This window comes from Lissotriton vulgaris, chromosome 5 (assembly GCF_964263255.1).
Source record: "Lissotriton vulgaris chromosome 5, aLisVul1.2, whole genome shotgun sequence".
NCBI lineage: Eukaryota > Metazoa > Chordata > Amphibia > Caudata > Salamandridae > Lissotriton > Lissotriton vulgaris.
The window spans coordinates 2,024,077,204-2,024,093,095 of NC_141693.1; the positions used below are offsets into that span (position 1 = coordinate 2,024,077,204).

General features: G+C 49.9%; 1 protein-coding gene across 2 annotated transcripts in view; it reads right to left on the reverse strand.

The window, feature by feature from the left end:
• Positions 1–15,892, reverse strand: part of TBC1D13 (TBC1 domain family member 13) — a 219,662-nt gene that overhangs the window by 58,792 nt on the left and 144,978 nt on the right. For both annotated transcript variants that reach the window (XM_086924885.1, XM_086924886.1), the window contains exon 9: positions 1,016–1,179. In XM_086924885.1, the coding sequence (XP_086781011.1) occupies positions 1,016–1,179 (164 nt within the window). The remainder of the gene's footprint in view (positions 1–1,015; positions 1,180–15,892) is intronic.

Sequence of the window (15,892 nt, forward strand, 5' to 3'; positions counted from 1 at the left end):
TCCTCAAACCTCCTCAAGCTCCCCTTGTGAGACTTGGTACCGAGAAAGGCATTGACCCTTCTGCCGCGCTGCTAGGAGCTTCATCGGCTGCTCGCCAATAGCCGTGGGATATATCAACTTGCAGTCGGAGCAAGCCCAGGAGTTGCGGACGGACCCCCAAACACCACAGACAAATTAAGTGGGGATCAGAGACTGTCATCTGTCTGAAATACTGCTCACAAGGCTTAAATCCTGTGTGCTTATTGGGGGAAATATCCCATGGACACTCGTAGTAAAGCCCTAAAAGAAACTGACAAAAGGACAAGAAAGTGGTCGAAGAATGACAGCGGTGGATCCCCGGATCTGCACTGTTGGTGCAGAAAGAAAGGAACTGATGCCAGAGTGCAGGGGTGGTGCTTTTATAGGCACTGCACGCATCACTTCTGACGTGTGGACGATGCAGACGCAGAGATGCTGGACGGCACACAAAGGTACTGCTCAAGGTTTTTCGGATCCATTCTGACACCTGGGGAATTTTTTAAGGTGAGGAATCTGAGGCTAGAAGCCTCTACTATTTGAATGTTTTCTTTGAGAAAGTTGGTAAAAGCAGGAATAGACCGCTGCTTCCTGTGGGCATCCTGCTCAGGCTGATTAGGCCTTTAGATCACACTGCTTCTCTACTTTTCCACCAGAATTCACTGTTCATCAATCTAATGGGCTCCTTAGACATGGATGAACTCATCTTACTACTGCATTTCAGAAGATTCCACACAACTACTTCCATAGGGGGTTCAAGAACATTGAAGTCACAACAACAGGTGAGACCCTGGTCTTTGAGCCTCTAGTGCCTCATGTGTTTCTGAACTCCCACGGCCACTGTTTCTGCATTTTTTCTAGTGTCAACACACATGTGACCTCTGAAAAGAGCTTACACCAGACTGAGGGGACTGCACGAGAATACCAGGCTAACCAGGCTCTGAGTTCCCCTCAGTCTGGGCACTGAGGCTCTATCTCCCAAAGCCTCCCAGGTGCTCACCAGGCGCAGGTAGAGCTCCGCATCGGTCTCCTTCAGGCTGGAGTACACTCTCTCCATCTTTGAGGTGATGCCACACTGAGAATCATCCAAGCTTTTCATGAAATTGTCCCGGATCTCAGCCATGAGGTTTGTAAAGCAGAAGAACGTGTCCGCCTCCGCATGCTCTGGAAGAGAAGAAAGGCGGCTCATTCCAGGTCCCATTGAAACATACATCTCCTTTTCAAGCTTTGCTACACTCACTTCATCACCAGCACAAGACCGTCTGACGCCCACCAAGCCCACGCCTGGCCAATGAGGGGCAATATTTTATGGAACAGAACACTCCACATTCCATTTCCGCATTCGATCAACAAATCCATTTGCATTAAGTTTAAACTTCAATCTTAACTTCTGTGTCAAACTCATTTGAAACCCAAGCATCGAACTTCCACACGGTTTTCAAGGTCCCCGCTCCTGGCTTAACTCAAAGACTCAGCAGGTTAGTTTGGTAAGATCTGTAACTATTCCACTGATGTGGAATAGGATTGATTTAGGCTGGATTGCCCAGGTCCTCGCCTACATGCTACCCCGTGCTCAACCCCAATATGGGCATTGAAGCAGACGTAGTACCCCGTGGTCACCCCAGTCCATGCCTGCAACCCCTTTCTATATATCAGCCCATATCAGCCCCTCTGGTGCCGACTGAGGTCTACTTCATTGTCCACAAATTAGCAACAGATGTCTCACCAAACAACACTTCGTACCACAAACACTTTGTGTGTATCTCAGGCAGACCATGTCTCACCAAACAGCACTTCGTACTACAAACACTTTGTTTGTATCTCAGGCAGACTATGTCTCACCAAGCAACACTTCATAACATAAACAATTTGTGTGTAACTCAGGCAGACCATGTCTCACCAAACAGCACTTCGTACCATAAACACTTTGGGTGTATCTAAGGTAGACCATGTCTCACCAAACAGCACTTCGCACCATAAACACTTTGGGTGTATCCCAGACAGACAATGTCTCACAAAATGGCACTTCGTACGTAACTATTTTGGGTGTATCCTAGGCAGACGAAGTCTCACCAAACAGCACTTCATACCACAAACACTTTGGGTGTAGCCCAGTCAGATGATGTCTCACCAAACAGCACTTTATACCTAAAATACTTTGGCTGTAGCCCAGGCAGATGATGTCTGATCAAACAGCACTTTATACCCAAACACTTTTGGGTGTAACTAGGCAGACACAGGTGTTTACCTTTGCAAAATACTTCAGCTGATTTCTTACCTTTTCCTCTACAAGTTGGAAATCTGTTCATGGCAATGCAGGAAGCTGAACGCTGTTACCCATTATAGGTCTTAAAGGAATATGCTACTTACCAGTATGCATCTGTTTTTGGCATGTAGGGCTGCTGACATTCATATCTGTGCATAGATCGCCGCACAGTGTTGGGTCCGGATGATTGCACATTGATGTCCTGGAAGAGTCTTCGAAGTATCACAAGATAGGTGGCTCCTCCCCTGGACTACAGTGCGAATGGGCATCCACTCCATCCTCAGATTGTTTTTCGCCATTGTGGCAGAAATGGAGTATGATACAGTAAGTGATGTCCATGCTTGAGATTAATTCTGAGTGCTACAGCTGCGACAGGCACCGGGGAGGAGGGCGGGCGATATGAATGTCAGCAGCCCTACATGCCAAGAACAGATGCATACTGGTAAGTAGCATATTCCGTTCGAGGCATGTTGCCTGCTGAATTCATATCTGTGCATATAATAAATAGCAGTCTCCCTTTTAGCTGTGGTTGCCCGTGCCAGCTGCAGCAGTCTGAAAAAGAGTCCTGAGAACAGCCTGTCCTACAGCAGCTTGCTGTTTGGAGTGTACATCCACGCAGTAGTATTTGGTAAATGTATGTATGGTGGACCATGTGGCTGCTCTACATATATCCTCTAGAGGAATGTTACCTAGGAAAGCCATGGATGCCCCTAACATGCGTGTTGAATGCGCTCTTGGGGGAACTGTTATTGTGCGTTTAGCTTTTTGATAACAAATTTGTATGCACTCAACAATCCATCTGGCTATACCTGATTTGGAAATGGGGTTGCCTTTGTGCTGTGATGAAAAGGCAACAAACAGTTGCTTAGTCTTTCTGAAATCCTTTGTCCTGTCTATGTAATACAGGAGAGCTCTTTTAACATCTAGAGTGTGCAGAGCTCTGTCTGCCATTGAATCTGGATTTGGGAAGAATACTGGCAGTTCTATCGTTTGGTTAATGTGGAACTGTGACACTACCTTAGGCATACATTTAGGGTTGGTACATAGCACTACCCTATTAGCATGAATCTGTATGAATGGCTCTTGAATAGTTAGGGCTTGAAGCTCACTAACTCTCCTTAGCGACGTAATCGCTACTAGAAAGGCCACTTTCCATGTTAGAAATTGTAACTCACAAGAGTGTAGTCGTTCAAAAGGTGGTCCCATCAGTCTGGTCAGAACTACGTTCAGATTCCAGACAGGTGAAGGCGGGTGTCTAGGAGTAATCACTCGTTTGAGTCCCTCCATAAAAGCTTTAATGGCTGGCACTCTGAAAAGGGAAAGGTGCTGCCTGTTCTGAAGATAAGCTGCTATTGCAGCTAATTGTATCCGTATGGAACTATATGCCAGATTGCATCTGTATAGATGTAACAAATAACATATAATGTTTTGAGTTGATGCATCTAGCAGATTTATGTCATTATTGTTACAATAAATGACAAAGCGCTTCCACTTTGCCGCATAGCATGCCCTGGTTGTAGGTGTCTTCTTGCCTCCTTGATAATATTCATACAGTCAGGGGGCAGGTTCAGGTGGCCAAACTCTATGACCTCAGGAGCCATATTGCAAGGCTCAACTGTTGCGGATCTGGGTGCTGAATGTCTCCATGGCTCTGAGTGAGGAGACTGGGTGTGAGCCGCAGCGTTGATGAGGCACCACGGAAAGTTCTAGGAACGTGGTGTACCATGCCTGCCTTGCCCATGTTGGAGCAACCAGGATGAGTGTCATTGAGTGCTGTCGCAGTTTGCGTGCCACTAGCGGTATGAGCGGTGCCGGGGGAAAAGCGTACGCAAATCTGCCTGACCAGTTCATCCACATCGCATTGCCCTGAGACTGCGGGTGTGGGAACCTGGCGGCGAAGGTTTGGCATTTTGCGTTTTTCTTTGTGGCGAACAGGTCTATCTCTGGATGACCCCACCTTTGGAAGTACGGGTGGAGTACTGATGGATGTATCTCCCACTCGTGCATCTGGTGGCTGTGCCTGCTGAGCAGGTCCGCCATCTGGTTGTCCTTGCCTGGGAGGTGTTCTGCCATGAGGATGCAAATGCTACTTACCAGTATGCATCTGTTCTTGGCATGTAGGGCTGCTGACATTCATATCTGTGCATAGTCCGCCACCTAGTGTTGGGTCCGGATGATTGCACATTGTTGTCCTGGAAGAGTCTTCGAAGTATCACGAGATAGGTGGCTCCTCCCCTGGACTACAGTGCGCATGGGCATCGCCTCCATCCCCAGATTGTTTTTAGCCATTGGCAGAGATGGAGTGAAGAAAGTGAGTGATGACCATGCTATGAGCATATGTGTGTATATGAATACATACTGCAGCTGCTACAGGCGCCGGGGAGGAGGGTGGGCGATATGAATGTCAGCAGCCCTACATGCCAAGAACAGATGCATACTGGTAAGTAGCATTTGCAGTTCGAGGCATGTGGGCTGCTGAATTCATATCTGTGCATGGAATACATAGCAGTCCCTCCATTAGCGCCGGCCGCCCGTGCCAGCTGCAGCAGTCTGAAAAAGCGTTTTTAGAACAGCCTGACCAACAGCTGCCTGTTGTTTGGAATGCACGTCTACACAGTAGTGCTTAGTGAAAGTATGAGTGGTAGACCATGTGGCTGCTCTACAGATGTCTTCTAAGGGAATGTTACCTAAGAAAGCCATAGAGGCCCCCAACTTCCTAGTGGAGTGGGCCCTTGGTGGGATAGTGAGAGTGCGCTTAGCTTTAGCGTAGCAGATCTGAATGCACTTTACTATCCATCTAGCGATTCCTGCTTTGGAGATTGCATTTCCCTTGTGTTGTGTGGCAAAAGCAACAAAAAGTTGTTTGGTTTTGCGGAAATCTTTTGTCCTGTCCACATAGTACATCAAGGCCCTCTTCACATCAAGGGTGTGGAGCATACGCTCCGCCAGCGTCTCTGGGTTTTGGAAAAACACCGGCAATTCAATTGTTTGGTTTATGTGAAACTGTGAGACCACTTTGGGTAAGAACTTAGGGTTAGTGCGGAGCACCACCCTGTTAGCATGTACCTGGAAGAAAGGTTCTTGGATGGTGAGCGCCTGCAGTTCGCTAACCCTCCGTAGCGATGTGATTGCTACTAAGAACGCAACCTTCCAAGTTAAAAACTGGAGCTCACAAGAGTGCAGTGGCTCAAAGGGAGGACCCATCAGCCTTGTAAGAACCACATTGAGGTTCCATTCTGGAGCTGGTGGAGTCCTTGGTGGAATGACCCTTTTGAGTCCTTCCAGAAAAGCCTTGATAGCAGGGACCTTAAAGAGTGACAGGTGCTGCCTATTCTGGAGGTATGCTGCCATAGCCGACAGGTGAATGCGGATGGAAGAGTAAGCTAGATTACTACGATACAGGTGAAAGAGGTAACATATGATGTTTTGAATGGAAGCGTCTAGCGGGTCAATGCTGTGGTCCACACAGTAGATGACAAACCTCTTCCATTTAGCCGCATAACAAGCTCTAGTAGTGGGCTTCCTTGCCTCCCGAATGATGTCCATGCAATCGGGAGGAAGATTGAGGTAGCCAAACTCTAGGACTTCAGGAGCCAGATCGCCAGGTTGAGCTGTTGCGGATCTGGGTGCTGAATGTCGCCATGGCTCTGCGTCAGAAGGCTGGGAGTGAGATGAAGCCTTTGATGCGGTACCACGGAGAGTTCCAGAAACGTGGTGTACCATGGTTGGCGAGCCCACGTTGGAGCAACCAGGATGAGCGTCATCGAGTGTTGCCTGAGCTTGCGTGCCACCAGCGGTATCAGAGGTGCTGGGGGAAAAGCGTACGCAAATCTGCCTGACCAGTTCATCCACATCGCATTGCCCTGTGATTGGGGGTGTGGGAATCTGGCGGCGAAGCTTTGGCATTTTGCGTTCTCCTTTGTGGTGAACAGGTCTATCTCTGGATGACCCCACCTTTGGAAGTACGGTTGGAGTACTGATGGATGTATCTCCCACTCGTGCATCTGATGGCTGTGCCTGCTGAGCAGATCCGCCATTTGATTGTCCTTGCCCGGGAGATGCTCTGCCATGAGGAAGATGTTCCTCTGAATGGCCCACTTCCACATGCTCTGAGCCAGATGAGACAGCTGTGGAGAGTGTGTACCTCCCTGCTTCTGGATGTAGTACATGGCCGTCATGTTGTCCTTCCGGATCAACACGACCTTGTTGCACAGATGTACTTTGAACGCCTTTAAGGCCATGAAGATTGCCATCAGTTCCAACACATTGATGTGCATCTTCCTTTGCTGAAGTGTCCATAGTCCCTGCACAGTGTAGTGGAGTACATGCGCTCCCCATCCCTGGAGAGAGGCGTCCGTCGTCAGGATGATCTGTGGGACAGGCTCTTGGAATGGTCGGCCCTTGCAAAGGTTTTGTGGATTCCACCAATGCAGAGAGTTGTACGCCCGACCGCTCACCAACACTAGGTCTGTCAGTTGCCCATGAGCCTGAGTCCACTGACGTGCCAGGCACTCCTGAAGCGGACGCATATGTAGTCTCGCGTGCGGGACAATGGAGATGCAGGAGGCCATCATGCCTATCAACTGCATGAACACCTTCGCTGGAAGTGAGTGTTGGGGTCTGAATCGTTGGATCAGCGCCTGGATACTGGCGATTCTCACTGAACTCGGCTGCGCAGTGGCTGCCAGAGTGTCGATTGTCGCGCCCAGATACTGTCGCACGTGGGCGGGCTGGAGATGGGACTTTGGGTAGTTCAGAGAGAATCCCAGATCGTGCAGGAGGTGAATGGTGCGTGACACGTGGTCTACGCACTGCTGTTCCGTCTTTGCCTGAATAAGCCAGTCGTCTAGGTATGGAAAGACATGGACGTGCTGGCGACGGAGATGCGCCGCCACAGTCGCTAGGCATTTCGTAAATACTCTCGGTGCCGTGGTGACCCCGAACGGCAGGACTCTGAACTGGTAATGCTGGTCTAAGATCGTGAATCTGAGATACTTTCTGTGGGAAGGATGCAGGGGAATATGAAAATAGGCATCCTTCAGATCCAGCGTTGCTAGGAAGTCCCCCCGTTGAAGCAGGGGAAGCACCTGCTGCAATGTGAGCATATGGAAGTGCTCCGAGTTGATGTACCAGTTCAGGGGCCTGAGGTCCAGGATCGGCCTGAGTGATCCGTCCTTTTTGGGGATCAGAAAATACAGGGAGTAAACCCCCGTTCCCCGTTCTTGCAATGGAACGAGCTCTATCGCCCCTTTTTGCAGCATGACCAGAACTTCTTGCTGCAACAAGGTCAAGTGCTCGTCGGACATAGCACGGCTTCTTGGCGGTATGTCCGGTGGAATGGACGTAAGTTCTAGACAGTACCCGTACTGGATAAGAGACCTCACCCACCTGTCCGTGGTGATGGACCTCCACGCCGGCAGGAACTGCTGGAGTCTCCCCCCGACAGGTGTCGTGTGATCGGGGGGAAGTGACAAGACGTCACTGCTTGTTGGTGGTGGTGGACCTGGAGGCATTGTTTCCACGTCCCCTGCCTTTGATATTATTGCCTCTGTAGCCACCCATGCCCTTGTTGTTGTTATACGAGGACTGGGTGTTACCCTTGTAGTATTGCGTGGACTGGGATGCCTGGCCCCTCGAGGTGCCTCTTGAATTGGAGCGGCGAAAGGAACCACCCCGAAACTGCTGACTTTGTAAAGCCCCCATAGACTTGGCAGTTTCTGTATCTTTTTTCATCTTTTCTAGGGAGGCATCCACCTCAGGGCCGAACAGATGGTCAGGATTCACTGTTTGACCCAATATTGTGGTTTGTATGTCGGGTTTGAACCCCGAAATTCGAAGCCAGGCATGGCGTCTAAGTAACACACTTGTATTGATAGCCCTGGAGGCAGTGTCTGCCACATCTAGGGCACATTTGATGGATGCATTTGTAATGAGTTTACCCTCCTGAATGAGCATCTCCCCCGCCTCCTTGTATTGGTCAGGCAAGTGTTGCAGGATGGCCTCTAATGTGTCATAATGGGCCCTATCATAACGTGCAAGCAGGGCTTGAGTGTTAGAGATCCTCCAGATGTTCGCTGCCTGTGCAGCAATGCGTTTGCCTGATGCCTCAAAGATCTTGGACTCTTTGTCTGGGGGAGGAGCGTCACCAGTAGTCTGCGAATTCGCCCTCTTTCGAGCGTTGGAAACCACCAGGGAGTCCAATGGCAAGTGTCCCTTAATATACGTGGGATCCGTGGGCGCCGCTTTATATTTCCTGTCGATGCGAGGATTGACCACCCGCGCCCGGGTGGGCTCCTTGAATACCTCCTGTGCATGCTTCAGCACCCCTTTAAGCATCGGTAGTGTCTTGACTTGTTTTTCGGCTACCGAGAAGGTGTCGACTAAGAAGTCCGCATCCACGGGGTCCGAGTGCAGTTCGACGTCATGGTTCGCTGCAGCTCTCTCTATTAAGGCATTGAAGGCCGCCGAGTCCTCCGTCGGGGACGTCTTTGCGGCGAAAAATTGAGTGTCCTGACCCGACTGCGGGTCGTCTGCGTCGCCACCTGCTGTCCAGGGCACATGCTCCTCTTCCGGATCCGAGTAGGCAGGATAGGTGTACTCGTCCTCATCCTCGTCCACATCAGGCGCGGGGGAATGGGCCGGCGAATGTTCCAGGGCTTGTGGAGACAGAGGTTCCATCAGAGCCGAAGAGTCCGCAGAGTACCTCTTGTTCTTGAGTGGAATCCTAAAAGGATCCAAGGCCGGCTCCGACGCAATCTTTCGTTTGAGGAGCGACAATTTTCCGGTGTTGGCGTCGATGATCACCTCACGACGTTCCTCCACCGCAAGCGGCTGGAGCCGAAGCTTCGACACCACCAGGGCAGCTTTCGGCGTCAATACCTCCTGTGAGTGTCCGCTTTGTTTCGGCGCGAAGGCCTTCGGCGCCGTTTTGGGTGGAAGGGTAAAACGAATGGGCGTTTGTTCCTTAGCAGGCTTCGGCGTGGGTCTAGGCACTACAGTGTCCTGGCTGGGAACCACAGTGGACTGTTGGATCCGCTTTAAGGATTCCCCCACCTTCTTTGTAAGGGATGCCGAGGGCTGAACCGGCTCGAGCGACTCTTCGTCTCCGAGAGCCCGATCGCCGGTAGGCCTCTTCTTCGGGGCCGACGCCCCATGGCTAGGCGCACCGTCGGCGTGACGCTTCTTCGAAGACGTCTTCGGGTCCACGACCCCTTTCGGTGCCGACGCAGCCGCGTCGGAGGCCTTCACTTTCGGCGCCGACCCAGAGGGCTTCGGGTCGGCCATTTTGGCGTGGCTCTTCTGGTCGGCCATTTTGGCGTGGCTCTTCAAGTCGGCCATTTTGGGTTTCGTGGAAGTTGACGCCTCCAGAACCTTCTTCACCAACGCCACTTTCGGTTTCGGTTTCGCATCCGAGGGTGCGAGACCAGTTGGCTTCACTTTCGGTTTCTTCTTAGAAATGTCCGTGACCGGGCCCGGAGGCGGGGACGTAGGACTCATAGTTAGATCTTGCGTAAGGCCCGAAGGCGATCCCTCGACCTGGGCCGTATGACGGGGAGTAACCCCGGAGTCTGGTTGGGGATGCTCTTCCTCCGAGCTATCTCCCATCGTGGCACAAGCCAGTTCGTCGTCCCCTACCTCGTCGGAGACTTCGTCGTAGGCCTCCTCACCCGCGTCGCAGGTCTCTTCCTCGGACGCGGGGCCAGAGTCAGACCCTTGTACGTCGTCTTCTCCCTCGACCGATTCCTGGATGATGTCATCAGGTGGGGGTGCCGAAGCCGACAATTGAGCCTGGAGCCGATTAGCCCGGCGAATCTTTAAAGTCTTCTTACTTCTAAATTTCGAACACGCCATGCAGGTGTCTTCACGGTGATCCGGTGACAAGCATGTATTGCACACGGGGTGCACGTCGAGGTGCGAATATTTAGAGTGACACAGCGGACACTTCTTGAATGGAGTCCGCTCCATAGCAAAGGGTGTAGTGTAGGCCCGTCCGCGTCGAATGCACGTGGAAGGGCAGTAAGAGATAGGAGCTGAGAGTCAGTAAGAAACCCGAACGCAACTATACCGACGCCCAGCCTAAAGACCTTTTGGTCTCGAGTAAAAAGTTGAACAACTATCGGTTCCGATAGAGGGAACCGAAACACATCCGAACCCAATGGCGGAAAAAAACAATCTGGGGATGGAGGCGATGCCCATGCGCACTGTAGTCCAGGGGAGGAGCCACCTATCTCGTGATACTTCGAAGACTCTTCCAGGACAACAATGTGCAATCATCCGGACCCAACACTAGGTGGCGGACTATGCACAGATATGAATTCAGCAGCCCACATGCCTCGAACACATGTTTCTTTAAATGGCCCACTTCCACATGCTTTGAGCTAGGTGTGACAACTGTGGAGAGTGTGTCCCTCCCTGCTTCTGGATGTGAATGTAGTACATGGCAGTTATGTTGTCCGTCCGGATCAGCATGACTTTGTTACACAAATGCACTTTGAACGCCTTCATTGCCATGAAGATTGCCATTAGTTCCAGCAGGTTGATGTGCATCTTCTTTTGCTGTGTCGTCTATAGTCCCTGCACCGTGTAGTGGAGTACATGAGCTCCCCATCCCTGGAGAGACGCGTCCGTCGTCAGCACTATTTGTGGTACAGGCTCCTGGAACGGTCGTCCCCTGCAAAGGTTTTGTGGGTTCCACCAATGCAGAGAGTTGTATGCACGACCGGTCACCAACACTAGGTCTTTTAGCTGTCCTTGAGCCTGATTCCACTGTCGTGCTAAGCACTCCTGAAGCGGACGCATGTGTAGTCTCGCATGAGGGACTATGAAGATGCAGGAGGCCATCATGCCTATCAGCTGCATAAACACTTGCGCTGGGAGTGAGTGTTGGGGTCTGAATCTCTGAATCAGCAATTGCATGCGGTTGATTCTGACTGAGTTTGGCTTTGCTTTGGCTGCCAGAGTGTCTATTGTCGCTCCTAGGTACTGTTGTACATGTGCGGGTTGAAGATGAGACTTTGGATAATTCAGTGAAAAACCTAGACTGTGTAGGAGGTGAATGGTGTGGGACATGTGGCTGGCACATTGCTGGGCTGACTTTGCTTGGATAAGCCAGTCGTCCAGATAAGGATAGACATGAATGTGTTGTCTCCGAAGGTGCGCAGCTACTGTCGCCAAGCACTTGGTAAACACTCGGGGGCTGTTGTGACCCCGAAAGCAGGACCTTGAACTGGTAATGCTGGTTGTTTATGGTGAACCTGAGATATTTCCTGTATCCCGGGTGTATCGGAATGTGGAAATATGCGTCCTTCAGGTCTAGTGTTGCTAGGAAATCTCCCTGACTGAGCAATGGTAGAACCTGCTGCAAAGTTAACATGCGAAAATGTTCTGACAAGATGTACTGGTTTAGGGGTCTGAGGTCCAGCATTGGCCAGAGAGACTCGTCCTTTTTTGAGATTAAGAAGTACATTGAGTACACCCCTGTAGCTCTATAGGTACGAGTTCTATGGCCCCTTTTTGCAGCATACAGATGACCTCTTGCTGCAATAAGTGCATGTGCTCTGCGGACATAGGACGGTGCCTTGGGGGTATGTTGGGTGGAGTGGAGGTTAGTTCTAGACAATAGCCGTATTGTATAAGTTGTCTCACCCACCTGTCTGTGGTAATGTCTTCCCAGACTGGCAGGAACTGCTGAAGTCTTCCACCGACCGGAGTTACATGGTCTGGGGGCAGTGACAAGACGTCACTGTTTAGTGTTGGCGGAGGATCTGGCATTATCATTTCCTCGTCCTCTGCCTTTGGTGCTGTTGCCGCGGTATCCACCCCTATTGTTCTTGTTATAGGTGGTCTGTGTGCCTCCTTTGTTGTATTGGGCTTGCTGGGATGCTTGACCGCTAGAGGTTCCCCCTTTTACCGGAGCGACGAAAGGAACCTCTCCTGAACTGTTGTGACTGCAAAGCCCCCATGGATTTGGCTGTCTCAGTGTCCTTTTTTATCTTCTCTAGGATTGTGTCCACATCAGGACCAAATAAATAATCAGGGTTCACAGGCTGATTTAATAATGTGGTTTGAATCTCAGGCTTGAATCCAGAGATGCGTAACCAGGCATGTCTCCTGGGCATGACACTTGTATTGATGGCCCTAGCTGCTGTGTCTGCTGCATCTAGCGCACATTTAATGGAAGCATTTGATATCAGTTTCCCCTCCTGTATCAGCATTTCTGCTCCCTCCTTATACGCATCAGGCAAGTGTTGTAGTAGTTGCTCTAATGTGCCGTAATGAGCCCTATCATATCTGGCTAATAGGGCCTGTGTATTTGAAATTCTCCAAATTTTTGCTGCTTGAGCCGCCACTCGTTTTCCAGAAGTTTCCAAGATTTTGGATTCTTTGTCCGGAGGAGGAGCATCACCACTTGTTTGAGAGTTCGCTCTCTTACGAGCATTAGCCACCACTAAGGAGTCCGATGGCAGCTGGCCCTTGATGTACGTAGGGTCTACAGGCGCAGGCCGGTATTTCCTTTCAATTCTTGGGTTCACAACCCTTGCCCTTGTGGTTTCTTTGAAGCTGTCACCAGCGTGTTTAAGGACACCCATCAGCATAGGCAATGTTTTTACTGATCTTTCTGAAGTTGAGAAAGTGTCAAACAAAAAGTCTTCCTCTATTGGGTCAGCATGCATTTCTACATCATGATTATGTGCTGCCCTTTCAATTAACGCATTAAACGCAGCTGTATCTTCAGTTGGCGAGGTTTTGCCCGTGTAGGATTGAGTGTCAGGTGTGGTGTGTGGCTCACCCGGGTCAACAGGGTCAGTCCAGGGTTGAGACTCCTCTTGATCTGTGTCAACAGGATAATTAAATTCCTCCTCATTGTAGCCTTCCCCTACATCCTCATCAGTACGTGTGGGTGAATATATATATTCCTGTCCATAGGACTCCACAGGCTCAAAAAAAACAGGTGAGGTGGCAGAGTCCCTTTTCTTTTTGAGTGGGATCTTGTAAGACTCCATAGTATTTTCTGGAATGATCTTTCTTTTATAAATAGTGAGTCTGCTAGAATCTGAGTCGATGAACAGTTTCGACTGGTTATCATAGGAGGGCGCTTGGAACACAACGTCCACTTCTATGGACTGAGTCCTTTTTACCATTGACACCTTTTTGGTCGTTTCGATGCTTTGTTTTGGCTCGAACGCCTTAGGTGGTGCGGTCGGGGGCAGTCCGAATTTAATCAGTGGCATAAGCATCGGAGACGGACTGACCTTCTTCGAGGGTGGCGCCATCTTCAATCCGACCGACTTAATTTTGTCACCAGTTTGTTTCTGGCCTAGCGTCGACTCGAGCACTTGGTGCGCGGCAGGCACGCTCTTTTGCTTCGACTTGATGTGCTCTTTCGAGCCGATCTTGCTCTTCGACTCGAAGGTCTTGACTATCAGTGGTTTGGAGGCTGGAAGCTTCGGATCGAGAATCTTCTGAGACTTGAGCCCCTTGTTTGTGTCGCCGTCTTTTGACGTCGACGGTGTCAGTCCGACATGCTTGACCGTAGTCACAGGCTTTGGCGCCCCGATCTTCGGGCCGACACCCTTTTGTGACCCCGAAGGGTCGATGACACTTCATTTTATTGGATCCGATGAATCCGAAGTCGTCGATCCGAGGACTGTCTTTAGCAGTTTCGGTTTAGATTTTGATTCTGTTGGTTTCGATTTCAATCTCACCATCGACTGTGGATAACCGACCAATGGCTCCTTAGATATATTCTTAGCCGGGCCTTGACGCGGGCTATAGAATGTTGTTGAAGATCTTGGCTAAGGCCTTCCGGCGATGCCTCGACCTGAGCCTTTGAAAGTTCAGTGTCATCATCGGCCCCCGCAACTACGGGTGGGCCTTGCTCATCGCTCAAGTCGTCATCGACGGCTCCGATGGCCTGTGCGTCGTCCCCTACCTCGACGACGTCTTCATCATCAACGTAGGCCTCTTCTTCGTCTTCATCATATTTAGATTTCTGCTCTGAAGCAGGATCCGACTGTTGTTCAGGATCCTCCTCATCGACGCCCTCGTCGTCTTCAGCCTCGAAGATGTTCTCCGGTCGGGCGCTGTTCTCTGTGCCGACTGTCTCGCGGCGCGTCGAAGCCTAAGCGTCTTCTTTGACCTGAACCGAGGACAGGCCATGCAGCTGGCCTCGTCGTGGTCTGGAGATAGGCATTTATTGCACACCGGGTGCACATCGATGTGAGGGTATTTAGAGTTGCAAACGGGGCATCGTTTGAACGTGCTCCGTTCCATCGTCGATCGTTGATGGGGCCTCTGGTGTCGAAAAATCCATGCGGCCTTCTAACGTCCAGCTCGAAGAACTGGAAAGAGTACGCGGCACCAAACAAAAAGACAATACCGACGCCCCGAAGGCCTTTTGGCCTTGTGAAAAAGTTTTTCCGTCAATTCCGAACTTGAGTTAAGAAAGTACATCCAAACCCAATTGCGGAAAAAAACAATCTGAGGATGGAGAGGATGCCCATGCGCACTGTAGTCCAGGGGAGGAGCCACCTATCTCGTGATACTTCGAAGACTCTTCCAGGACAACAATGTGCAATCATCCGGACCCAACACTAGGCGGCGATCTATGCACAGATATGAATTCAGCAGCCCACATGCCTTGAACACCTTGTTTTAGAACGTGTTTTATCATGAACCACCAATTATATTTTATCTTTCTTCGATCTTCCAAAGGCATCGTTACTTTCATACTATAAGAAACACTAGCAATATGTAGCTTACGTAGTCTCCATTCCCTCAGTTAACATCTTTGTGAGCTCGGCTGCCCTTTACATCTAGTCCTGCTCGCTAGTCCTTCACATCCCAGCCTGCCTGGCTATCCATTCACACATTGAACAGAATTCAATGTAGCAAAGACTCCTCTATAGATGCAACCTGATCTCAATCAAAGTTTTTTCATTATTTTTCTGCCATCCACATCTCAGCAGATATTGGCGTTCTTGGCTTTTGCTCCGATACTCACTCCAGCAGTCACCGCTTCTTTTTTAAATCTCAATTTGCAAATTTATTTACAATTTCACCTGGGTCAATACATCATTCTCTAAAGTTTTTACACCAACAATACAGTTGATCTAAAAGAGTCAGGGTGCCCCTCACATGCTGGTACTGTCATTGTACCCCCCTCGTACGAACGCTCACTACACAGTATGCCATACGTTGGTCTTAGTTTTAGATTACTGTGCACAGATGGCATTTCATATTCCCTTTTCTGAGCTTAAATGATCAACCTTGCAAAGGATGCGACTATACAAAGCCCATATTGCACACTGTAAAGCCACGATCTATGCTGGAAATGTGGGAGAAAAGGGATAACATCCTGGCACTACATAACAAGCATATAACGAGTTTATAGATATATGCTAGGACTGGAATGAACCTTACAATGTTTGTTCTAAATAGAAAAATGTAATGAGGCTTGAGAATGTTGATAACCTGTCTGCTCTCTTGCCTACATGATAAATGCCAATAAAAATATGTTTAAAAAAACAAACCAATACAGTTGATCTACTTTTGCCATAAACATCACAGTATTGTGGTATCTGTTGCCTGACTGTTCAATGGCCGCACAGA